General features: G+C 40.4%; 2 protein-coding genes and 1 long non-coding RNA gene across 3 annotated transcripts; 1 reads left to right on the forward strand and 2 right to left on the reverse strand.

The window, feature by feature from the left end:
- Window positions 1-926: 926 nt before the first annotated feature.
- LOC125315384 lies at window positions 927-11552 on the forward strand. The gene is made up of 3 exons (XR_007198624.1): window positions 927-952; window positions 1044-1091; window positions 11535-11552. It is a non-coding gene; the product is annotated as an uncharacterized LOC125315384 (long non-coding RNA).
- Window positions 11553-12990: 1438 nt separating this feature from the next.
- LOC115733471 (universal stress protein A-like protein) lies at window positions 12991-14874 on the reverse strand. The gene is made up of 4 exons (XM_048280012.1): window positions 14433-14874; window positions 14216-14322; window positions 13988-14106; window positions 12991-13136 (listed from the first exon to the last, which is right to left on the reverse strand). Exons 1-4 carry the CDS (start codon window positions 14608-14610, stop codon window positions 13043-13045), a joined length of 498 nt encoding a protein of 165 aa, XP_048135969.1. The 5' UTR covers window positions 14611-14874; the 3' UTR covers window positions 12991-13042.
- Window positions 14875-16485: 1611 nt separating this feature from the next.
- On the reverse strand, window positions 16486-21165 carry LOC115733868 (TMV resistance protein N-like). The gene is made up of 7 exons (XM_048280671.1): window positions 21050-21165; window positions 20389-20902; window positions 19052-20189; window positions 18665-18940; window positions 17298-18565; window positions 17126-17198; window positions 16486-16605 (listed from the first exon to the last, which is right to left on the reverse strand). The coding sequence occupies exons 1-7, from the start codon at window positions 21060-21062 to the stop codon at window positions 16486-16488; spliced, it is 3402 nt and encodes a 1133-aa protein (XP_048136628.1). The 5' UTR covers window positions 21063-21165.
- Window positions 21166-25859: the final 4694 nt, after the last annotated feature.

The following is a 25859-nucleotide window of genomic DNA, read 5'->3' on the forward strand; positions in this document are numbered from 1 at the left end:
ATCAGCCGTCCGATACGAATACCTGCTTCCAAGTCAAACCTCGTCACACAATCAGCGGGGCCCAGGAAAAAGCAATTTGAAACGAGGGTGTCACCATCATTGAGGACCACTCAAAACAACGAGAGAAAGCAAAGTCAAAAGGTCTTCCGCCATCTTTGCTTTTGCTTAATTGCAAAGAGAAAGGATGCAGTCAAAAGCCGACAAAGACCTACTCGAAACGACAAAGGGGGGAAAGAGAGGAAAAGACTTGGGAGCAAAAAGCAAGTCAAAGTCTTCCGCCACGTTGCTTTTCTAGACTTTCATCGGGGAACGAGAGATGAAGCGGTGAAAATCAATCACAATATCATAATTGTATCGAAACTTGTATTTTACGGTAGAACTCAGTATTAAGTTGCACAATTTTTATTTTTTTTTGGGGTCTAGTATCCTAAAAAATTAATTCAATCTTAATTTTATCATAACTATTTTTTGGACTTAAATTCACTCCAAATGCCAAAACTTTTAAATCATTCACTTCAGTATTAAATTTTTGTAAAATCGATCACTTGAGTGCTAATTTCGAAGAATATCGTGCACTTCAGTGTCATTCGGACCAAAATCCGGCCAAAGTTCAACGAAATAAATTACGTGAATTTTACAATTGATTTTTATTATCTTACATGGTAAATTTTTACAAGCGGCTACCATGGTGGAACTCTGACGTGTCTTAAACAAGTGCAGAAATGTAAAACGACATTGTTTATGTATAGATAATACATAAACGACGTCGCTGAGTCTATCTTCTTGGTCTCTGTCGTTCAAAGTTCCGATGCGAAGAAAGTAAGTTGCTTACTGAATGCTCTGGTTAGTTTTCGTTGGGCTATATGATGACCTACCCGGCTAATAATGTTGGCAGCCTGAAGACCGGAACGACAAAGAGTACATTCCCGATCCCGAAGACAAGAAGCCAGAGGTACTGATCCTTCATTCCTTAACACTACTAACCTCTTAAATGCAATATTCCCTGCAATTCTTTTCAAATGACATTGTGCATGTGACTACAGGGGTATGATAACATCCCAAAAGAAATACCGGATCCCTATGCCAAGAAGGTAAAACTCCTGAACGATGATTCTGATTTGAAGGCGATCTTCGACTATGCTTTCATGAAATTGATATAGACTAGTTAGTGTCGCGACCTAAAAAATAAACGAAGTTAATTTTCGGGCTAATGGATTATCGGGTTAATTAATTAACTAACCTAACTCGGACTCTCCCAAGTCCATACCAAATCACAACTTAAGATTCAAATAATTAACATGCAACGTGTTTTGAATTGGAGTCGCCACTAATCATTTTCGGTAGGTTGATTAGAAACCTAAATAAAATAGCGAGAGAAAACTATCTTATTTCCGCGAACCAGAGATTTTGAATTCGGGGATTTGGTTACGTCGGATTTCTCTAACGCCCTTTCGGTACCATTTTCATGAAAAATATTTGATTTGGCAATTTTGATGGATTTTACTTGAAATTCAAAGATGCAATTTTTTTTGGTTTTTTCTTCTTTTTTATGGGGATGTAAAACATTGAACTTTGTACGATATACACCATGGGTGATTTAGAAAGAAAGAAAACGCAGCCAATCACGAGTATTTATAGAAATAAATTAACATGTAATAATGCTAAAATTTGGAACACGTGGCGTGTCTAAAATAAACAAACGAATGTTCACACCAAACGATTACATTTTTGTAGATCGAGATGGAAAGGATTACCTTCTATTACACAAAATCTTACTCACATACACGTTATAGTTCCCTTTAAGATCTCGGAGCTGGAAGAACGCGGCTGTCGTCGAAAATGGCAAGCAATGGCGTTGTTGGGTTGCGAGGGGCGAAATATGTGTCGGGACTCGTCGAAGATGATGCTCGACTAAAACACTTTTCTTCACTCTCGAATTTTCTCTTCTGATTTTTCTCAAGAACTCTCTTTTCCTCTCTAAAAATTCCTCTCAAAAACTCTCTCAAAACTCTCTCAATTCTCTTCCACTCTTCCTAAAAAAAACTCTCTCAATTCTCTTCTACTCTCTCTCTCAATTCTCTTCCACTTCCCCCTTCTAAAACTCTTCTCAAGAGCTCTCTCTTTTATAGGCAAAGTTCTTCATCCTTCATTCTTCACCTTCATTTCTTCACCTTCCATCTTCATCTTCTCTTCTTCATCTTCATTTCTTCACCTTCCATTTTCATATTCCCTTCTTCATCTTCATTTCTTCACCTTCCATTTTCATCTTCCCTTCATTATCTTCCCTTCATCATCTTCCCTTCTTCATCTTCTTTTCATTATCTTCCCTTCATCATCTTCCCTTCTTCATCTTCTTTTCATTATCTTCCCTTCATCATCTTCCCTTCTTCATCTTCTTTTGGTATTTGCAATACAGTCCCTGAAATTTTAAGTATTTGCAATACAGTCCTTGAAGTTTCAAATCTTCTCGGTGTATTTTTCCATCCCGTGCCTAGTCTAGACGCATGCTAAATTAAGTGTTCTGCTTGCCCGATTATATGCCAATGCAATGTACGCTAAAAATAAATATGTGAGATGATTTTTTATAATTTTTATGCAAAAAATAGATTAATCAAAATTTAGGCGTCAACATTTGCCCCTCTTTGAGTGGAGGCTCGTAGAGGTTCCGCTCAAAGACAAAATTGAATCCTAAATTTTGACAGTGCAAATTATGGATGAACTTTTTGGCGGGAGTTTTAATCCCATTTTTTATGTAATGAAGTGATGCATGATATGCAAGACTGTAAATAACACGTGTCATAATTTCCCTTTTTCATGTTAGAGAAACCTGCACATGGATCGCATACAAGAATACCTGTTTTACCAAATTTCTCGTAAGCTAATGGTTCTCTTAATTTCCAAGCTTCTTTTTGCAGATGCAAGGATTTTAAGGTATTTGGCCTATCTGTTATCAGAGACTTCTCCCTAATGCAAGACAGCGCAAGATATGTGTGTCGTTTGAGATCACAAGAGCTACGTCGTTGTGAGTTGAAAGAAGTGAAATCAAGTTCACAAGAGCTACGTCGTTGTGAGTTAATTAAATGTTGAAATCGTCAGTGCATATGTCTTCACGATTCGACAAAGGGGAACCATAATCATAAGAGCTACGTCGTTATGATTTGGTTTGGATCAAAACCATGGGTGCTTATGTCTTCATGATTTGATAAAGGAGCCGAAAATCATAAGAGCTATGTCATTATGAGCCGACTAAAGGTCAAGATCACCGGTGCATACGTCTTCGTGATTCGAGATCGAAATCATAAGAGCTACGTCGTTATGATTTGATAAGATGTCAAGATCGACGGTGCATATGTCTTCACGACTCGACAGAAGAGGCATATTGCCCGAATTGAACAATATTTGATAGGAGCACCATCGAATGGAATCGATAAGTACAAAAGGGGCATATTGCACGAATTGAATCATAACAACTATCATCGGAAGAGTTGTTAATTTGAAAAGGGGTTCAGAAAACTTACATGGGTTTCTGAGACCGAAATCATAAGAGCTACGTCGTTATGATTTGATAAGATGTCAAGATCGCCAGTGCATATGTCTTCACGACACGATAGAAGAGGCATATTGCCCGAATTGAACAATATTTGATAGGAGCACCATCGAATGGAATCGATAAGTACAAAAGGGGCATATTGCTCGAATTGAATCATAACAACTATCATCAGAAGAGTTGTTAATTTGAAAAAGGGGTTCGTAAAACTTACCCGGGTTCTCCAAACGATTAATCAAGGAACGAAACAGATTGCTCGTATCGTACCTGGTAGGCATTTACCAGCAAAACTTGCTCATTCAATAATCCTTGGATGAATTTCGAGACCTTGGGAGGGAACTCGAACATCGGGAATGTATTACCAATTTTGTCCAGGGAGGTTCTCACATGACGAATACCTCGAATGTGAGCTGAATGGGGGACTTCGATCCGAAAGGGCTTTCTCTCACTCTCGAGAAAAGCTATTTATCCTGTCTCGTAGGATTCAAGAGAAATCACTCAATCTTTCCATTATCGCATTCGATAAGGATCCAAGTAATCTCGCAATTGATACGACCGAGCCGATCCGGGAGGTCTTGATTAGGACCGTAATGAGGGCTAGGTCAAAGGTTTACAAAGGGGACTCTAGTTGAGTCAAGGTCTTTGAAATGAATTTCTTCATCATCTGCTCCAGCATTTACAAGTCAAGAGCCCCGCAAAAATGAGAGAGAAATAATCTTGCTCGAACTTCTTCGAGTGATGCTTAAAATCATTTAACTCTACGTTAACTCAAGTGCCCTAATCGGAAGAGACTTTGGAGGGTTATAACGTAGGCTAGGATTGGGGACCGAGGAACGAAAAGGCTCGTTTTGGCTCAGAAATTAAATGAGAAGAGGCTTGACGTTGGTGATCATCGCCGACTAGTCACCGATCTTGGTCTTCCGGAAATGTCTTCGTAAAGAATACCATCATTGAATGAGGAATCGTAGTTTTCTACTGAAAATTGCACTTTGCAAACCGATTTCTTGGGGAGTCTTCTTCACAACAAGTGTCTGTCAAGGATTTGCAAGAGACACAATGCAAACATGTACATGGAATTTACAACTTAACATGCAAAAATGTACATTCAAAATTCAGAAGTACTTTACAAATGAATGTGCATTGGCCTTACTTTTGGTAGGCACTTTGCTTTTCCTATGCTTGAAATTTTCATATGAGATCGCCTTTGCTTTTCTTACTCCCGACTCTCATTTTTCTTTTTTCTTCTTTTTTTCGAGAAAAGATTTCTTTTCCTTTTTCTTTGAGAGCCCTTCGACATCTCTTTATTTTGTTTTTTTTTTTTTTTTTTTTTTTTTTTTTTTTAGAGCGGGCCCTTCTCCTTTAAGCCGAGTTTGCCTCTCCTTTTTTTACAATCCCATGACTTTGAACCAGGAATTACAACAAGCATAATGATCATTCGGGAATTCTCTGTTGACTCGACCATCTCCAATTCTAATCCTTGGGAAAATGCTATCTTCGCCTTTGGAATGAGCAAATGATCACCAACGGGGGTTTAAGAAATGAATTTGCAGGCTCAAGTGGGCTATGCAAAGAATGAAGTGTATAGGATAGAGAAGTGAATGATCTTCATCATCCTAAGGCACTTGAATTAAAATTCGAGTATAAATGCAAAGAAACACCCGCAGATTAATGTTAGTCCGAGCAAGAAAATTTCTAACCATTTACCTCGTGTTGCTGTTAGAATTAACTCGCCTGGGACCCCGATGTAGGGTGGTTCTTGACAGGGGTAAAGAAATGAAACCACCGCTCAAAAGGGGTAATCAATGGATAACCCGTAGTGTTTAGGATAGAGAAATGAACGCCTCCGTTACTTCAGTTATCGTACCTTTTGCGAGAAAACTCTTTACCTCGGGGAATGCGGAATTTGGCCACCGTTCATCTCGCCCGAAAAAATGGGACGTGTTTGGAAAAAGATTGCCTTTCATCATCCTGTCCCGCCCCATTCCATACATTCGATGTATCTTATGCGGTTCATGTTCCTTATTCAGAGTTGGTAAATTAAACATGAGGAACAGTCATGCGCAAACTATGCAATGTATAAGTGTTTTTGAGCATGTAAAATGCAGCAACTTTTTATCTTGGTGGACAGAATTCGCAAGCACATAAGAAACTTCTTAGGGCGTGGATCGTGAGTTGCCCCCGCTCATGCAAATAAGTTGCAAAACTTCATTATCCGGTTCGAGACATGAGATTGTCAAAGGCTCCAGGAATTTCTCATTTCATTAATTTTAGGGAGAAGGGATACTTCCCTATCTGGAAAGGCAGTGACCCAAGTAAAAATCAAAAGGGAAAGCATCAATGTACGTTCTCATGTTCTAAACGAGTTGAAACGATACCGCTTTACCCTTGTACGTATTCCTTGTAAATTTTGAATTTGAAAAGATCGATTCATCTGGATCGGATTGTATGTTTGTGATGTTATCTCTCCGGTTTTGTAACCATTTGGGCTGAGCTTCAATCGGCATTGAACTGCGAAGTAAAAAGATTTTTATTAATCTTTGTACATTGACGCCAAATCCTAGGATCAAACCCGAGACGCCTCGGACCACTATCATTCCCCCGACCACTAAGCTGTGGTGTTGGTGATTTTCAACTTGTCATTGACATTCATCGGGATCCGATTGTACCCGGAGAAACCGTCCATGAATGAGAACAATTCAAACCCCGCAGATCACCGAATACGCCCATCCTTCTTTATGATTGGGACTATATTGGCAACCAATCGAATATTCTCGTAGTCTCAAGGAATCCGACGTCAAGCACCTTCATGACTTCCTCTTTGATCTTCCGGACCAATTCTAGTCCGGCCCTCCTTGACTTTTGCACCACCGGCTTAGCCGAAAGATCCGTCGGCAAACAATGTTCGACAATGGAACGGTCAAGACCGGGCATATCCGCATAGGACCGAGGCGAAAATATCCTGGTAATCCTTCGGGAGCTTAGTCAAGCGCTCGGTCATCTCTTTGGAAAGGTTTGCCCCGATCTTAACATCTTTAGGGTTTTCCGCATCGCCTAGGTCGACCGAGACAGTTTGTTCACCGGTCAAGGGCTTGATCTCCTCATGTCGTTCGAAATCTTGACGAATTTCCTCATAATCTGGATTGGACTCATCTAGGTCGTATACTTCTGAATCCACTAAGTTCCCCTCCCCTTGAAACATAAAGTAACAAAATCAAAAGGACAAACAGGGCTTAATTGCGATATGATTTTTTTGAAGAACTTTTTTTTTTTTTTTTTTTTTTTTTTTTTTTTCAAAACCGTGGGACATGAATTCTTGAAGAAGCCCAACCCTCGGTTCTTACCATGATGACAAACTTGTTGGTCGTTGGTTATCGTCATCGGGTTGGTTTGGGATACTTCAACAAGATTCGAAAAAATGGTGCAATTTTATTGATATGAAATTACATCTTCTAGGAAAGAAAATCCAAGAGTGCAAGACAGAATAGAAATCCAAATGCGATCCAAAACCTAAAGGAAACAGAAAATGTCCCACGTAGGGGATTGCATAAACATAAAGATGTTACTCTGAATCTAAACCCTCCAGTGGATCATCACATATGGCATTAATGAATGATTTGGAAGGTTTAGGCGCCGGGTAAGGTTCCTCCTTATGCGCTCCGTCTTCGGATATAGCAGCAATGGTTACATCATCAAAACAACCGGCGATATCGAAGACTCCTTCATCCTTACTAGCACCAACCTGTCTGATTCCCAGCCCGAATACAGCATTAACTTTACCGGAATGATCCGGCAAAGGATTATTCTGGACATTTGGCTGTTTGTTGCCTTGGAATGAGAATGCTTTAGAATCCAGGAGATCTTGAATCGATGCTTCAAGACAAAACAGCCATCGTTGTCATGTCCAAGCTCCCCGCAGGTGGTAATCACATTTCTTCGATGGATCATATCTCGGCAAGCTCGTATCATCGGGTCGTAGAGGCTCGGAAGTCGGTAAACCTCTCTTACGCGTAACCGCAAGTACTGCGACGGGGTTCCTGGTAGAGGGGTAAACCGCCGAGGAGACCGTTGATTCCCTCTTTGTCGTTGCATGCCGAAATTAGCCTCGCTGCGATTAGGAATCTGACGACGGCGGCCTGGGTCGTGGGTTTTTGGCTGTAGGTCATGTTGACCTGTGGGGCCGACTCCTTGTCTTTCCTTACCACAAACCTCTTAGTCGTCATGGCGACATCACCGTACCAACCTTTCTTCATGCCGTTCTCGATTTCTTCACCATTGCGATGAGATGGCTGAATGACGTGGGACAGATCCCAAAATTCGAGTTCTCATAACGGCGGCGGGGTGGAAACAAACAATTTCATGAGTTCCCTTTCGGGAGGGACCGGTTTCAGGTGAGATGCCACGTTCCTCCACCCGGTGGCATATTGCTTGATTGTTTCTTCCTTTTTCATCTCAAGCTGCTCAAGGTCCTCTCCGGTGGTGAGCACGTCCAAGTTAAAGCTGAAATGTTTGATGAAAGCATTAGCTGCCTTCTCCCAATCATCCATCCGGTAGATCTCGTAGTCCGTATACCATCTCATGGCAGCTTCTTTTAAACTAGCCTGGAAGGTCTCGAACCATTAAGGGACCGTTGGTCGCATGCTTATTCATTCTTGCCTGGTACATCCGGACGTGCTGAACCGGGTTGGAAGTTCCATCATACTTCTCAAAGTCGGGCATCTTGAACTTCTCCGCACCGTGACCTTTGAAAAGACAGACAGTCAATCTGGGGTATGTTGTGAGTCCCCTCAACCTCTCGGATCCTCTGTTCCATTTGGGCCAACAGTTTGACCGTATCACCATTCAACCCGGGGGCCACAAGGTTGGCTTGAGGGATTGGGACTACGGGCGGCGTGCTCGAGTTCACGCCCGTGATGATCACATCCTCTAGCGGCATTGTCGGATATGGAGTAGCTTCTAGGGCTTTACCGACATTGTCCGTAGGAGGAATTAGAGCAGGAATGGTTAGCGACGGGCTGGAGGTGGATGATTGAAGTTTGGCGGCAAAGGCGGCCATCATTTCCTCCATCTTTCGGGACATCATCCCTTCAAAGCGCTCGGTCAAGGAGCCAAGTTTCTCATCCAGGGCAGCACTAACGGTGGCGTTGATGTCGGCCATCCTTTTTGCTGCGATCGGGTGATATGTGGAGGATCCGTGATAAATTACCTGCACATAGTAACAAACCAATATGAGTACAGTCAGCAAGAATAGCGAGCCGGCCCATGACATCCCTCTAGACTCAAATGAACAAAGTGATTATGACCAAAGGATTGAAACATGTAATTTTCAGTTTGTCCGCTTTTACGAAAAAATTCGTATTAATTCGCACGTTGATCAAAACATGTCCAAATTTTACGAGCTTATAGTTGAGAAGGTGATGAACAACTTTTATGTTGGCCAATCAGACTATAAATGCACGGATCAAATCAGTTTAATGTGTCTTTCCAAAAAAATCACGTTCAGAAAACTGTTATAACCGCATGTTGTTGAAAAAACGAAGGGCCATCTTAAATTATGAATTTAATTCTGAAATTTTGCAAGATATTAGTTGAAACATAGGTCTACAACTTTCGTGTTTGGCACTTACTCAAAGCTCGATCGTAGAATTTAGTAAAAATCGCACAACAGGAATAAGCCAAATCAGAATTGAGGACAACTGATGAAATTGTAAAAGCTACGGAAGCAAAGTGCGAAATTGGAAATAAGACAATGAAACTTCTAAACAATCAACCTAAACCATGGACCGGCCAAAATAAAAATGAGATAACAGGGTACAAGAGACAAGAAATTACCTCTCATACGAAGAAAATGCCAATCACAAAGACATGCGCATGAATTGTGAGTTTAAATCTTATTCTATCTATCCAAAAGGCTTTTGCAAAGTGAAATGATGAACGAAACGACATGTCGCAGCCTCGCGCACAGTCATCATGACTAGTCGCAACCTCGCGTACAATAGTCATCATGACTCTAGTCGGGTCCAATCACTTCGGCTTGGTTCGGTCGACAAGGGCAATTATCATGCATCGTAGCCTCACGTGCATGAGAACAACCCTTGAGCCATTTTTTGAAAAAATTTTCGGGATCCGGATGGGATAACCTTTAGCGAAACCTTACCACCAAGGTTAAAGAACCATCTAAATACCATCTTAAAACTATTAGTGTGACCCGAGTCCGGTCACGGGTTATGTGCGATGTAGTGCAAATACGATAAATCATGCACAACAATTAAAGGCAAACACCGCTTCAATGATTCAAAAGTTAAATCATAATTCCAATTCACCAAGCCTGCAAAACAAAGGGTTAGCCGATCACTCCTCCCCTTATAACTCCCAATCCGTAAAAACATTTAACACCTAAGAATGAGAATTCAACCAAAGTTTACCAAATCAAGTGATTTCTTTTTCATGAAATTATCCGGCCTAAGTCCTCTTCGGGTCCCCGGTGGAGTCGCTAAGCTGTCGCGACCTAAAAAATAAACGAAGTTAATTTTCGGGCTAATGGATTATCGGGTTAATTAATTAACTAACCTAACTCGGACTCTCCCAAGTCCATACCAAATCACAACTTAAGATTCAAATAATTAACATGCAACGTGTTTTGAATTGGAGTCGCCACTAATCATTTTCGGTAGGTTGATTAGAAACCTAAATAAAATAGCGGGAGAAAACTATCTTATTTCCGCGAACCGGAGATTTTGAATTCGGGGATTTGGTTACGTCGGATTTCTCTAACGCCCTTTCGGTACCATTTTCATGAAAAATATTTGATTTGGCAATTTTGATGGATTTTACTTGAAATTCAAAGATGCAATTTTTTTTGGTTTTTTCTTCTTTTTTATGGGGATGTAAAACATTGAACTTTGTACGATATACACCATGGGTGATTTAGAAAGAAAGAAAACGCAGCCAATCACGAGTATTTACGAAATAAATTAACATGTAATAATGCTAAAATTTGGAACACGTGGCGTGTCTAAAATAAACAAACGAATGTTCACACCAAACGATTACATTTTTGTAGATCGAGATGGAAAGGATTACCTTCTATTACACAAAATCTTACTCACATACACGTTATAGTTCCCTTTAAGATCTCGGAGCTGGAAGAACGCGGCTGTCGTCGAAAATGGCAAGCAATGGCGTTGTTGGGTTGCGAGGGGCGAAATATGTGTCGGGACTCGTCGAAGATGATGCTCGACTAAAACACTTTTCTTCACTCTCGAATTTTCTCTTCTGATTTTTCTCAAGAACTCTCTTTTTCCTCTCTAAAAATTCCTCTCAAAAACTCTCTCAAAACTCTCTCAATTCTCTTCCACTCTTCCTAAAAAAAACTCTCTCAATTCTCTTCTACTCTCTCTCTCAATTCTCTTCCACTTCCCCTTCTAAAACTCTTCTCAAGAGCTCTCTCTTTTATAGGCAAAGTTCTTCATCCTTCATTCTTCACCTTCATTTCTTCACCTTCCATCTTCATCTTCTCTTCTTCATCTTCATTTCTTCACCTTCCATTTTCATATTCCCTTCTTCATCTTCATTTCTTCACCTTCCATTTTCATCTTCCCTTCATTATCTTCCCTTCATCATCTTCCCTTCTTCATCTTCTTTTCATTATCTTCCCTTCATCATCTTCCCTTCTTCATCTTCTTTTCATTATCTTCCCTTCATCATCTTCCCTTCTTCATCTTCTTTTGGTATTTGCAATACAGTCCCCGAAATTTTAAGTATTTGCAATACAGTCCTTGAAGTTTCAAATCTTCTCGGTGTATTTTTCCATCCCGTGCCTAGTCTAGACGCATGCTAAATTAAGTGTTCCGCTTGCCCGATTATATGCCAATGCAATGTACGCTAAAAATAAATATGTGAGATGATTTTTTATAATTTTTATGCAAAAAATAGATTAATCAAAATTTAGGCGTCAACAGTTAGTAACTTATCAAGATCACGATTGCAGCCTCAAGACTGGGATGATAGACTATTTATGGTCTTGATTTTTCCTTTGCAGGCTGAGAAGGCAGCATTTGACGAGGCTGAGAAGAAAAGAGAGGAAGAGGTAACATAGAGCTGTCATAACTCAATACTTTTTGGGAAGTAGAAGCAATTGTAGAAGTTTTAAGATTAAATTTCTTCATTAGTTAGTGCTGCCTGAATTGTCTGACAATACTTTTCACAAACAAGCATGTGAATTCGTACTGAAAATCATTAAGTTGACAGGAGATCACTATGTATTTATTCTCTTGATGTTGGGTTTTATCCATACGCATATTTTTTTCTGCATAGCTTAGGGTTCTCGACCAGACCTGTAATGTACTTGTGTATGTGTGTGCACGCGCGAGCCCCATGTTTGCACGCTCGCAAGAGAGAGAGACAGATGTTTTATCCCCATTGGTTTGCTCTCTCTTTTTCTGATTTTTGTTTATCCCTTTTCCAGGAAGCCAAGGATGGGCCAGTAGATTCTGACATAAGCATTTTATTCCTGCTCGTTAAAGATTCTTGATACTATTTATTTGGATGGTTCTAACCGTGCATACCTTTTTTTTTTTTTTTCAGATTGAGGATGAAGATGATGATGCCGATGCTGATGATGCAGAAGACAATTCTGATTCCGAAATCAAAGCAGACGAGAGTGCTGAGTCTGCTGACTCCAAGGACGAAGTAAAGCTATCATTCTTCACTTGACATGGTCAGGAACTTCATTTTGCTACCCCTTTTTCCTTGTTTTTTGCATTCAATCATCTTCCATCATTTTTTTTCCTTTTCACAGGATGAGTTGTAGAGCAGCAGAGCAATAAAGCTGACCAGTTGGGTTCGAGATAAGCCTGGTGCCTGAAAAGATTTTCGTTTTCTATCTTGACAGTATAGATGTAGGGATATTTCTTTAGAGGTAGGGGGGCTGATCCCAAGACCGAGTGACTGATTTGCATCTATATTCTTTTTGACTGATTGAGTTTTTAGAGCAAAGGAAAATGTCCATTTTCGAAACAATCACGCTCGTTAAAATAGGCTGGATCTGCTGCAAATGGTTTTAGATATTGTCATCGATTCCTATCGGTCTTCTGCCTTTGATTTGGTCAGTCTGCATTGACAGCTGATAGAAGCTGTTGCTATGCTCGTTCACATTAGTTTACTAATTTCTGCAATCTGGGAACCGCAAGCTTCACATTCTTCTGCATGTTTTCAGCACTCATCTTTGTTACTAAGAGATTTAGCTTGGATATACGCCGCTTGATGATTATTAGGTCAAGCACCACCATATCCATTTCGATGATTAAATTCTACTAAGAAAAATCAATCCATTTTACAAGTCAGAAACTCATCAAGAATATGCATATGCAAACATAGTCTCGGTATGAGGACAAAGTGGCAGGTAGGCAATGTAGGAGTGAGTGTACACAATGAAACTTGACAAACCTAGGACTAGGACTAGGACACAACATGAGCACCAATTTCGCAGATTGAGTTTTAGTTGTTCTTGCTGGATTTGGGCCTCTTCACTATTAGTACAGGACACTTCACATTCTGAGCGCAGTGATTGCTCACGCTCCCCAGAAAGGCCCTGCCACATTTCACCAATCACAATTGAGCATCGATTAAGAGACCAAACCTCATTACTTTCCCATATTTTGTTTAGGGAACCTATTCTCCGTACTTGAAACTTATCCTATCACATGTTCCAGGTATTTGGAAGTTGCCAATTTCAATTTGTTATGTGTTTTTCCTTCATATTTTGTTAAGTAAAATGAGAGTCAGCGCAATGACAATAATGAAAGTGTCTCATCCCCATATCTTTCTTCGCATAGCATGATGAACAATTAGAAGCCGCACAAAGTCACAATTGAGAATCTGGGTGACTGAGGAATGACACAATGATTTATGTGCTAGAATATGGCTAATGTTTTCCAAATCATAAAATTTGTACCGACAACAAATTCATAAGCAATACCAAACATCCACACAGCGGCAAATATGAAATGCTACTGTCGGAGTAAAGAAAGGAGTTGTACTCTAGAAATCTGGGCCACTACCTGACGGCAAGCAAGCTATTACTGTTTTCCCGGGTCAGTCAAACTATTACCATTTTCAAGAGTCCGGTTCCTAGAAAAATAGAATCGAGAACGGGACCCTCACCCATCGAAACCTGGGGCCGGACCGAAAATTGGCGATTTAGCTCTCCGATTTCCGATTCTACCCTAGAATCATGCACCAAGCGCTCGAAGACTTCTTGATGGTGTCTCAAGATAAGACTACACAACACATGGCTTCTCTCCAAATTTATCAATTATCAGAGTCAATTTTAGGAGTTTTTTTAGGAGTTTTTTTAGGAGTTTTGAGCAATTTAAAGAAGAACGAGAAACGGGTACTTGAAGTACCTCTTGATATTCGACCCAAAAAAATAAAAAGTAGTACCTCTTGATAGGGCCGTAACCATGGCTTCCCATCACCAGGACATCAGGCACCAACTTCTGTGCCACGCGGCAGATCACATCTCTTGCATCCCCATTCTCGACTCTCGTCTCCACCTCAACCTGTCCCCCAAAACAAAAGCACCCCCGCCCAGGTCAACAAAGCCCATTGATCCTCAGATGTCTCTCTTATTGAAGATTACTAAATTTAATGCCCAGATTAGGAACTCACCTCACCAAAATCCTGGCAGATCTTCGTAGCCTTGGCCATAACGCAGTCGGCCATTTCGTTGTTGCACCTCTCCATGGTGGCCACTACGTCCGACGAAAACAAGTACCCTGTAAACAGAACCAAAAAGGAAAATAATAAAAAAATAAAATAAGAAGTTCGAAGCCAATCTTAGGTCTCGGAAGCAAAAGAAGACGACCGTCTCGACCCTTGTTCTTACCTGTGCTGTCGAGGGACGTGTAAGCAGAACGAATGGGCTTCGCGTAAAGGAGGACAAGGGCGTCTCTGGAGCTCTCGGAAACGAGGTTGCCGAGACACCACGACAAGGCGTACATGCTCTCCTCGCCCCCGTCCACAGCTACCAGTATCTTCCTCTCTTTAACTACGGTCTCAGCCATCCCCCCCTCTCAAGAACACCAAGAAAACAAGAAAATTCTCTCTCTCTCTCTCTCTTCTGGGTACGATGTATGAACAGAACGACGAACGAATATGATGTGCTGCTCGATTCAAGGTCTAGGCTCTATATATGTTATCTATTGGCTTTGTGCTGTTTAAGAGCAGATTGAGGTGAAGGGGCTTTTCCGGTTTCGACGGTCAGTGGTTTTCATTTTGGAAGACGGTGGGCTCTCCTGTTTCCCATTTTTCTGATGACTGGGAATAAGAGAAGAATGATATAATTAAGAAGCTGAACCGTTCTTTTTTTATTTTATTTTATGTTTTCTTGATTGGGAATTTTGCTGGATAAGCTCCGAATGACGTGTCTTGAGGATTTCGACCAACCGTGCCGGTCAAACCTAATGACACCAGAATTTGGATTCAATGGACCAATTCTATGTTCTCTTTTCTCTAGACCTATGGAATATCGAGTTTGATGAGAGAGAGAGATACATCTCGTGCAAAGATCTAGGTGCACGAATGTCAATCATTCTCTTTCCGAGCTCTAGATCTAACTAGAAATAAATTTTTTTCTATTTCTATTCCCTAGACGAATTTCTAAGTAGAGACACACCTTTGAAAAAGATACAAAAATTTTTATTCTTGGAATAGAAATTTGTTTGATAACAGCATAAAAATTTTTATGATTGGGTGACCGGCGGACGGCGACAGAGATGCTAGAGAGGCGATCGGTGTCGACGACAAGGGCACGAGAGAGGCTACTGACGGTCGGCGGACGGCAATAGGCAGCCGAGTGCCCGGCAAGGACCGGAGACGGCGATCGACGGTCGGTGGCGGGGACACAAGAGAGGCAACCAGCAGATGGCGACCGGTGGCCAACAACTAGAGACCAGTGGAGCGCAATCGGTGATCGGCTGATGGCTACAGGTGGCAGGGACGCGAGAGAGGGGAAGTGAGTAATGATAACAATTCTCATTTATATTTTTGTTCCACAAATAGAAAAGTAGAAATTTCTACTTCTCATTTTTATTTCCAACCTATTTATGGCGAAAAGATTTGTCCCGAAAATAGAAAATACGTTACCAAACAGATTTTTATTCCAAACTTGTTGTCCTGAACAAAAAAATAGAAAAAAAGGAAAATAGAACTATTTTCATGGGCGCCCCCTAGTTTAGGGACTTCTAGTTACCTTCTTATATTGGTGATTAAATTATATAAGAGCATGAAATGTTCTTATTTTCTTAAATAAGGGCATGATGTAACCATGGAAGTTTCAAGTAAAGGTCTCTCTCGCCGACTAGTCAAGGACATTTTCATCCAAAGATAATTTAAATTTTAATTATATATATTTAAATTTTATTATTCTCTTTTTTCTCATTTCTTTTTTTTTTTCCATTGCTGCAATCGGCGAGGGCTAGATGACCCTTACCCGCCACTGGGCAAGGGCCTAACAACCCTTGACGGGTGCTGGTGAGGGTCGTGGCCCTCGCTCCATGCCTTTGAGGGCAGCTTGGCCCAGGGCGAGGGTCACCTCACCTAAGTAAGGGTGGCCTTCGCAGGCTGCTTCAAGGGCGGCCTCACCTAGGAGGGGCTGTCCGGCGACTTTCTCCGAGCATCACTGAGATCAGCCATGTGCGAAAAAAGAAGGAAAAAAATAAAGAAAAAAAGTAAAAAAGGGAATATGCTTACTAATTTGAAATAAGGTCTATTTTAGATCCTTATTTAAAAAAATGATAGCACTTAAACAAAATTTATAACAACCAGCCTTCAGCAAACAATCATCAACAATTACCGCTGCTAACAGAGGTGTGGCATTCCGATCATCCACCAGCCTTCGAGTTAACGGGCCAGGATTCATGAAAGATACGCTTCTGATTTCATGGCGTATGGCTTCCAACTTCCAACTGGGCTGTCGTGTCCTGTAGCTCCTCGTGCACCTGATTGTCCAATTGAAGTTTGAGCGGAGAGAAATTCCAGTGGCAAGAATCTACGTTCTCCTGTTTGGGTTCAAAAGAACAGCTATGTTAATAGTCTCACATTGGGCGATAGATAAAAATTTGGGAAAACTAAACTAGGATACGTCAAAACTGAAGTGTTGACTTTTGTCGAGGTCCAAAGTTGGGATATATTTACTCAGAAGGTAAACTATATTCGAGAGTAGATGACAGACTTAGCAAAGAAAAAATGAAGGACGAAAGAGACATTCATGGATACCTTCCGTATCTATTCAAATAATACAATCTGAATCTGGTCCCCATAAAAAAAGAAAAATTCACAATCAAGACCCAACCCTATTGCTTCTTCTCATTCTATTAAAATCCAATAAATCATTGGATAGTCAACTAAATCACAGAGAGGCTTCTCGATTCCCCACATATAGGTGAGGACAACCTTGAACCGGGGTGAGCAACCGGACTCATTTTCATTTGTCCTTCGATTTCTTAACCACCATACCACAAATTGGTTCTCAAAATACTGCTGGCAGCTTTTCAAATTTTTGCCGTACGAAGAACTTACCTGACAAACGTCGTCGCGGCTGGGAATAGACAGCGGAGTTGGGGGGAATAATAATACGGGGCCCCCGAATTCCCTTAAGTGCGCCGAACAAAGAACAAAACGAGAAACAAAATGTTAAAACCACTCTGTAACTGCAAGAGATGGTCTCCAAAGCAGAAGAAAGAAGACCTACCACAAATATAGACAATCACTCCCACTTTCACAACAATTGCGGTCGGGCAACAGCGCGCAACGGAAGACATGGCCACATTCTAAATCCATATTTGAGGTGTCAGCCAAACACTCCAACAACCCGCAATCCCAAATCCACAACCTCTTTAAAGATTCCAAGTGGTTTAGACCACCTTCCAGGCCTCTTAGCTCCGGACAATTTTTTACTTGGAGCTTCTCTAGCTTTCTCAATTTCGATAGATCTGACATCCATTCAATCGAACTACAACTGTCGACCTCGAGGGAGGAAAGGGATCCCAATTCCTCAAGGCCATGAATCGCGACTTGCAGCTTGCATCCCCTCAGAATTACCTTTTGCAGATTCTTCATATGCGACAGATCAAGTATTTCTGGGAGGAACTCACACTTATCCAAAGTTAAAGATGTCATTCTTTTCATTTCCAACTGAAACAGTGCGTCCAGTCTTCCAAACGAGCATCCCTGCATGTATAGTTTCTCCAACCCCGGAACAAATATACCAGAGAATTCCAGAATCAAACAGCTACGGAATTCCAAGGTTGACAAGTTTACCAAATTGGAAAAATCTAGCGGTTGTGTGATCGCCAGATTTACAAGTTCTAACTCTCTTAAACTAGACGGAAGCTGGGGGAGGAATCGCACATTTGGGGAGCCCAATGTTAGTGTTTTCAGCTGAGATAGGGTACCGATGCTAGTAGGAAGAGGAATGAAACTCTCTAGCTTAATACCAGTCTCCCATGTCAGCCAAGTCAAACCAGGGGGAAGCTCCGGCAACTGTTTAATATCAGATCTGGCTAGCTTAAGTTCTTGGAGATTAGAGAGGCGATTCACCGTCGTGGGTAATCTAGATATTTTGGTCCATGACAAGTCTAGGATTCTCAAACAAGACAATCTCTCAATTTCTTCAGGTATTTCCCCGGTCAAGTTCTCACATTCTCTGGCGTCTAACACTACAAGCTTATCCAACTGCCAGATTGCACCTGGTAATTTTGTTATCCCCTGTGAGTTGCTGATCTTGAGTATTGTCAGTTGCTTCAAATTGCCGATTGAATCGGGTAGGTGACTAATATCTGTCTCTGACAAATCCAACTCGATCAATGATTGTAACTTCCCAATCGAGTTCGGAAGTTCCTTTATCCCGTCACAAGAACATAATATCAACTTCTCCAAAGACACCAATGTGGATAAATCCGGTGTTCTCGTTAAGCCTTTGCAGCCGATGAGATCTAGTACTTTTAGTTTACTTGCGACCTGCAAAACAATTTGATAAAATATTTATTGATAAACGACCTACAAAAAATAATGAAAAGAAATAATTTAGGAATACAAGGAGTGGGACTCATATCTTACTCTGATCCAGTCAATCCATTCGTTCGAAATATTGATACATGAAAGTTCAAGAACGGCTAAATTAGTCGGATGAAAGTTTTTCGCCTCAAACTTAGAAGAGCAATCATGGCAAGAAAGCCATGTTAAACTGGAGAAAAGACGATTGAAGTCTCCAGCAAGGGACACCCCTTCTCCTTGAAAGAACCTCAGCTTCTGTAGATTAGCAAACTCGTCACCCGTTACTGTTAGAATGCCGTGACGACGTCCAAGTGACAGTGCCTTAATTTTGGTACTCCCCTGACGATGGATACACCAAGAAGTCCACAAAAGTGAAGGTCAAAATAAAACAAATGCAAAAATAGTCCACAACAATCCCTAGGAAAATAAATTACTACTCCCTTTTTATACCTCTTTACCCTTTAGAATGCTCTGGGTTTCTTCAGGATTCCATACTCTGCTGCGTTCGCTGGGATCTTCGCAATTCTCTTGACGAACGATTTCCCTTCCAAGGTCCCGTACTTGGTCATGCATCCAAAAAGTATCGTCGTCTTTGATTTTTATCAAGGACTTGAGACAGAGGACCTTAATGGTAACGTGTGGGTGGTATCCACACGCATCCCACATGTAGAAAGGGTATGTCTTATCATCTTTAATAAAAAAACAAGCTATATCCAAAAACACTTGCTTTTGTTCATAATTCAACTTATCATAAGATATCATCAATTTTCTTTGGACTTCATCGGGAGGAGCATCTTTTAGCTTCTTCAATGTGGCTTTCCAGAATTCTTTCGGTTCATTGTTAAGGGATGAACCCGTAACTTCAAGGGCTAAAGGAAGCCTTCCCAAAGTGGAGACAATCTCATTTGAAAGGGAGAAAAATTGCTCCGGAGGAGAGTTTCTTCTAAAGGCGTGCTGACTGAAAAGCTTAAGAGCGTCATCGAACTCCATTTCACGTACTTCGTAAGGAGTAACTTTTGAAGATTTTTCTTCGAGGCCTTCACTACTTGCTTCTCCCTCAATCCTTAGGACACTTTGGTTCCTAGTAGTTATGATAATCCTACTCCCCGCACCGAACCAATCGCCTTTTCCTGCTAGATTTTTGAGTTGCTTTTCCTCATCCACATCATCTAGAACGATGAGAACTTTTTTACTGCCAAGAACTCTCTTGATCCTGTTGATCCCCTCATCCACGTCATCAATTCCCTCGAGGAAAGAATGAGATCTAAGAAACTTGGATAGCAATTGTTTCTGCAAATATACCATATCATGGCGTTGTGACAACTCTCGGACATCTGAAAGAAAATTGCGGTCTCTGAAGTCAGAAGACAGTTGGTTGAAGATGCACTTGGCAAGTGTTGTTTTGCCAATCCCGCCCATTCCGTGGATTACGAGAAATTGTACGTTGTCAGATCCCACATCCAACATTTTGATAAGAGCCTCTACACGATCATCAACTCCAACTAGATTTTCACTCACATTCTTTTTATTTCCGGCATTCAGCTTATCCAACACAGTTTTAATCACAGAGTTTGTCAAATCTGCTTGGCTGCAACAAAGTAACAACCACGTTAAGAATGTATTTCATATTGCAAAACTACTCCCCAGGAGACTCAATTGCTCATACAGTTTGCAGAGATTACACGAAATAGTCTAGCCGTTTATAAGTAACCGTTTCATTCTAATGTTCCTTGAATGGAGAGGATAGGAAATCTAAAGAGGACAATAGAAAAGTTTAGGACATTTACCCTTCATCTCTTTCCCAGTTCCATCCCTTGACCTTGTCCACCTCAATAAGAGCCTTTTTCCATGATTCAACTTCAGTGCAAAACTTCTTCTGGTGCTCCGAGAGTGCTTCGCTGTATAAGTTTGTTTTGAGTTTGACATCGTCAGGCTCCACGTCCAAGAAAATGGGCAAGATCTCTTTATTCCCATTCGATTTGGAGGCGCACTCAACCATATGCGCGAGCTCTCGGAGGCACCAGTGACTCGAAGCATAATTCTTGGAGAAGACGGGGATGTAGATCTTGGAGTTCTCGATTGCTCGTAGAAGTTCATCGCCGATCCTTTTACCAACGTGGAGGGATTCACTGTCTCTAAAGACGAGGATCCCGGCATTATGCATGCCATCGTAAAGAAAATCGGTGAATCCACGGCGGGTGTCCACTCCTCGAAAACTTAGAAAAACCTCATAGGAAGGTCCTGATGATGCCCTCGAATCCGTCTCTTTCGCTAGCATATTGCGCTTCTTCGAGGTCCGGCGGAGACGGATGCAGAGGCATATGAGGAGAGCGATGGAGAGCGCTGAGAGGCTGAGGATTCCGATGAGGACGTACAGCTTGAGGCTGGGGATGGGAGTGCTGGAGGTGAGCCCGTGAGGTAGAAAGCCGTCGAGAGGTCGGCGTTCACCGGAAACTGCCATGTTTCCAGCGGAGAGAAGAGCGACTCGGTCGAAAAGGCTTAAAGGGAGTACGTGAATGGGTGAGAATTGAAGAACGTGGGAGCTCTGCACAGGGAGAGTGAAAGGATCTTCTATGTCGTTGTTGATCTTAAATTCCAAGTTAAGAATTTACAAGAAGGTAATGAGAGGAGGTCATGAATAACTCAAAGTTCCAAGGGACAGCAAGTCAAAGTCTTCCACCATCTCGCTTGCTTCGCTGCATTTTACAAATTTTGTCCTTCCAACCAAAGAAAGGGATGAGGCAAAAGCCGACAAAATCTACGCAAAAGAAAAAGGGAGAAATAAAAAAAAAAAAAACTGCTGTGGGCAAGTCAAAGTCTTCCACCATCTCGCTGGCTTAGCTTTTCTTTTTCTTTTTTCTTTTTTCTTTTAAATCCAGCCTTGCAATGCAAAATATTGTATGAGATTAAATTGTAAGTGATGCGACAAAAAAAAAAAAAAACCAATCACAATGTATTATCGAAACTTGTGTTTCAAAGCGGGATTCAGTATCAGACTTGAATAGTTTCTCTCACTTATTTTAAGAAAGCTTGACAATGTTATTTGAATTAGGTATACATCAAACTCTTCACTGAATAGTAAGTATCAACTTAAAATCCTAGCCGTGCTCCTTTCCTATTATGATTGTACGAGAATCGCCCCACCTTGCAGACTTTTAAGGATATTAATCGGATCACGTGGCCACCCAAATCAATGTGAGGGACTTCTTGCGTCCATCCATATTTTTGTGCCCACTAGATGAAAGTCTCTCAGCACTCGCATTTTGTGTCCAGCTTGATGAGGACAGAATTCATGACTGAGGTTTTCGTCCAGCTTTCCCAGATAAATAATTGCGTATCGTACAAAGACTAACGAAACAAGGCGACAAAAGATCACAACTTTCTCAACACTCAGGCCCTCGGCCAAAACAGAGTCGATATTTAGATTAGATTCAAGGTGTTCATGCTAGAAATTCGTCTTAAATTGATGCTATTCTTTAATAGCAGCGTAATCTATCTTCTTTACTGGCAACTTCTTTGCAAGGTGTCGAACAGCATGCTTCGAATTATTTTGTTCAACTCGAATCAAAAGGATTTGATTGCACAGATAGCACATTTAACAACCATGTCGAAGAGCAACGTAAGTTCGAGAATATGTGTACACTTTTTTCATGGTACAAATAATTTTCAAAGAGAGATGATTACGCATGATGTCATCATAACAATCAGAAGAGGAAATGGGACTTGACCTTATCGGATCACTTGGTCAACTCGACAGCACGGTGTGCTTGCAGTTGCCCGCAAGTTATCTTGATATTATAAATATCCACTAAAGCTTAGATAAAAATCATTGTCCTTCGCATGTAAAATGATGCGTTCTTACTAAATGATTTTTAATTCTTTCACGTGCTCAATTAAATCACTTGTTGGATTTATATATGTCTCATGTACTTTAGCGAAACTCAACAAACGAATGCTCTACATTTAACTATTAGATGAATGCTACATAGTATATGCTATTTAACACCGACATGCACGTGTGAACAATCACGAGCAAGAGGGCGCTTTAGCAAAAATGATCACTATCCCACGTCAAATGTGACAAATTCGTACCCCATTTTAGGGTCTGCAGTTAACAATTTAAGAAAACAGTGATAGGGGCGACAATTTAAACATGTAAAATTTTGGAAATTGGAGAATTTGTGTTCATGGTTCCTAAAAATCAAACAAATCCACAGTATAATCTATCGATGGTAGAACGTGGAAAAAAACCTTAATTTCTGGAAACATTTTTAAAGTGCACGTAATATCAGCATTCATAAGAGAAAAACGGTTAATAATATGTCCTCAGTATGTAAGAAAGCCGTAATAAAGCTCTCTTAAATGAAGCTCGATGTGTTTGTACTTAGCTCAACAATTCAATTGTTAGAATAACTAAACACTAAATCCCCTCTCTTTCTCTCTTCCTCTGGACCACGTGGCCACTCAAACCAAAGTGGAGGATATTTAGGAATTGTGAGGACAGAATTCATCACTTGGTTATTGCCCAACTTGTCCAGACAAACAATGGCGAGCGACCATCGGGCGAAGACAGGATGAACCAGATGTCCAAAACAAGCCCTTCTTCCTCTAGACATCAAAGATATTTTCTTACTTCTCTTTGGTAATTGGACCACGTGGCCAATGCAAATCAAAAGTGACGGATATTCACAAAAATGATGAGGACAGGACTTTTTATCACGGGAACATGGTGCATCTGTCCAACTTTTCCAGGATCAATAATTGCTATTGACCAAGAATTTTCATTTTTTTACAAAGGTTTGGAAAGAGATTAACGTTTCCTTTCCTAAGTTACGATTCGTACACAGTAAAATAAGATCATTTATTAATTACTCTAGCTATATTATGATAGATTACAAGCCAAATTTATTGGGCGTCGTGGGTTCATGTGAAGCTTCTATTAGTTAGTTAGGCTGTTTTTGCAAGACATTTATTCCACTTGGATCATTTGAATGCTTGGTGTGATCGTTTCCTTTAAATCCTTTAAACTATAATAATAATAATAAAAAAGGCTTGAAAGTCAGTAATACAAACCAATCTCCGATACACCAAAGGTGTTTGCTTTTTTTTTTTTTCTTTAGAATAGGTAAGAATATTTTGAGGCATTCCTTTTTTAGTGCGCATTTAATGTGATTTTTTTTTTTTTATCAAATCTAACATTTGTTAAAAAAAGAAGTATTCAACGATTCTTGAAAGAGGAGGTCATGTATCAATTGCCATTGGTTGGCCCCGGTTTAATAGAGTCATACGTGAGAGAGAGAATATGTAGTGCACACCTAAAGCGGAAATTAAGAGAATCTCATACTAAAAATCTGGAGTGGGAACAATTGGAGCAATCAATAAAGCCTTATTAACTTAAAAAAATTTTCAAAAAGAGGTGCATGTGTAGTAGGATGAAAGATAGTCAACCAGAAAGAGTGGATCATGTGCGCAAATTAGATGGAATGATGACATCCAGCATTGTAAATTTCTGTTATTTCTTCCATATTAACTGGATAAGTCAAGATCTTGCTATCAGTCGTTTTAATAAAAATGGGCATGCTTCATAAGATTAAGCATAAGCGAAAGCCTCTAGACTTAGCTAGATTCTCCTAGGAACTCTTGGTCCTTTGGCTTTGAAGTATCCCATGAGATATTTGGATTGAACATTCCATCGAGATTTCTTCTACCTCACATGAAAAGACAAAAGGCAAATAGAAACCAATATAACTTGATAGGACTACCCGATATCTCCCCAATTAGCATGATTTCAAGTGTAATTTCAAGTCCTGATTACTTAATTTCAAAACGTCATGATACCATAGCGGGCCACATTGGTTACATAGCAATAAAATTTTGGTTTTATAGCAAGAACAATTAATAGTCATGCATTTGGTTTTCACACAATGTAAAATGAAGGTTTGAATAGAAAAATGGCACGCGGGGTACGAAATTGTTTAGGAAATTCTTATCCATTAGTCTCGCTAAGAAGGTGCGTCGAGAAAATAAAACGCCTTCTACGAGCCACCCTATAAACTTCCTAGAAGTTTCCCTTGGTCAATCGATGGGTTGTCGTCATGGAAGTTTCTATGTCGCATACATTTAACGATAAATTCAAACTCTGAGAGCCAAAGCCTTCAAGATAGAGGATACAAAGTGAAATCCGGATACAAAACGAAGATGATTTTTGAGCTTTTCTTTATTTTAATCATATAATTGAATGATTTTTTAAAAAATCCAATCATTCTTTGCATCTACATCAAGTACGACTCTCGATGGAATCATCATCAGCCGTCCGATGCGAATACCTGCTTCCAAGTGCAACCTCGTCATACAATCAGCGGGGCCCAGGAAAAAGCATATTAAACGAGGTGGGTGTCACCATCATTGAGAAATGTGGGAGGCAAAAAGCCAAAAAGTCCTCCGCCATCCTTGCTTTTGCTTAATTGCAAAGGAAAAAAAAAAAAAAAGGATGTAGGCAAAAGCCGACAAGACCAACTCGAAAGGAAAAGGGTAAAAAAGAGGAAAAGACTTGGGAGCAAAAAGCGAGTCAAAGTCTTCCACCGCGTTGCTTTGCTAGACTTTCATCGGGGGAGGCAGGGAAAATCAATCACAATATAACAATTGTATCGAAACTTGTATTTTACAGTGGAAATCAGCATTAAGTTGCACATTTTTTTTATATAGGCCTAGCATCCTCAAAAAACTCAATCCAGTCTCAATTCTATTGTAATTTTTTTTTGTCACATAAAAAAACTCAACTTTAGGTTTAATTACAATTCTACCCTGAATTTAGGCCCAGTCTTAATTCTACTCTTAAGTTTTTTTTTTCTCGTAGAAAAACTCTAGCTTTAAATCCAATTTCAATTTTATCTTAAATTCTCTTTATCTCTTAAAAAATCACAAATTTTTAGTTAATTGCTCCCATTAATGCTCCATCCAAAATCGTCGTTAGTGATCTTACGTGGAATTTTCACGTTATTGCTATAGTTTTCCGACAAAATTCAAATCCAAGAAAATGTTTTTTTAGAGATAAAGTTTCATATGAACCCAAACGTCTTCTTGGATCTGAAATTCGAGTAAAAACTAGAGCAATTAGTGTTGGCTTTCTTCAATTGCTCTTATTCTTAGGAGAGTCTTCCTTTCATCTCGCTGGGGAACTTCGATTTTGCACTTAGTCTTCAATCTCTCGTGCTCGGGAGTGCTCCATTTCTCGGGGCTCGGGATACTCAAACAACTC

The sequence above is a fragment of the Rhodamnia argentea genome, chromosome 6 (genome assembly GCF_020921035.1).
Source record: "Rhodamnia argentea isolate NSW1041297 chromosome 6, ASM2092103v1, whole genome shotgun sequence".
In the NCBI taxonomy this organism is placed as follows: Eukaryota; Viridiplantae; Streptophyta; class Magnoliopsida; order Myrtales; family Myrtaceae; genus Rhodamnia; species Rhodamnia argentea.

Excerpts from the sequence above, each read along its gene's own strand:
- LOC115733471 (XM_048280012.1), bottom strand. The coding sequence starts at position 14,610 with ATGGCTGAGACCGTAGTTAAAGAGAGGAAGATACTGGTAGCTGTGGAC. Across the intron at positions 14,323-14,432 it reads CACGTCCCTCGACAGCACAG|GGTACTTGTTTTCGTCGGAC; the intron begins GTAAGAACAAGG and ends TTCTGTTTACAG. Across the intron at positions 13,137-13,987 it reads GGTTACGGCCCTATCAAGAG|GGCCTTTCTGGGGAGCGTGA; the intron begins GTACTACTTTTT and ends GAAATGTGGCAG.
- LOC115733868 (XM_048280671.1), bottom strand. Across the intron at positions 18,566-18,664 it reads AATGGATTGACTGGATCAGA|GTCGCAAGTAAACTAAAAGT; the intron begins GTAAGATATGAG and ends ATTGTTTTGCAG. Across the intron at positions 16,606-17,125 it reads GCCGCGACGACGTTTGTCAG|GAGAACGTAGATTCTTGCCA; the intron begins GTAAGTTCTTCG and ends GAACCCAAACAG.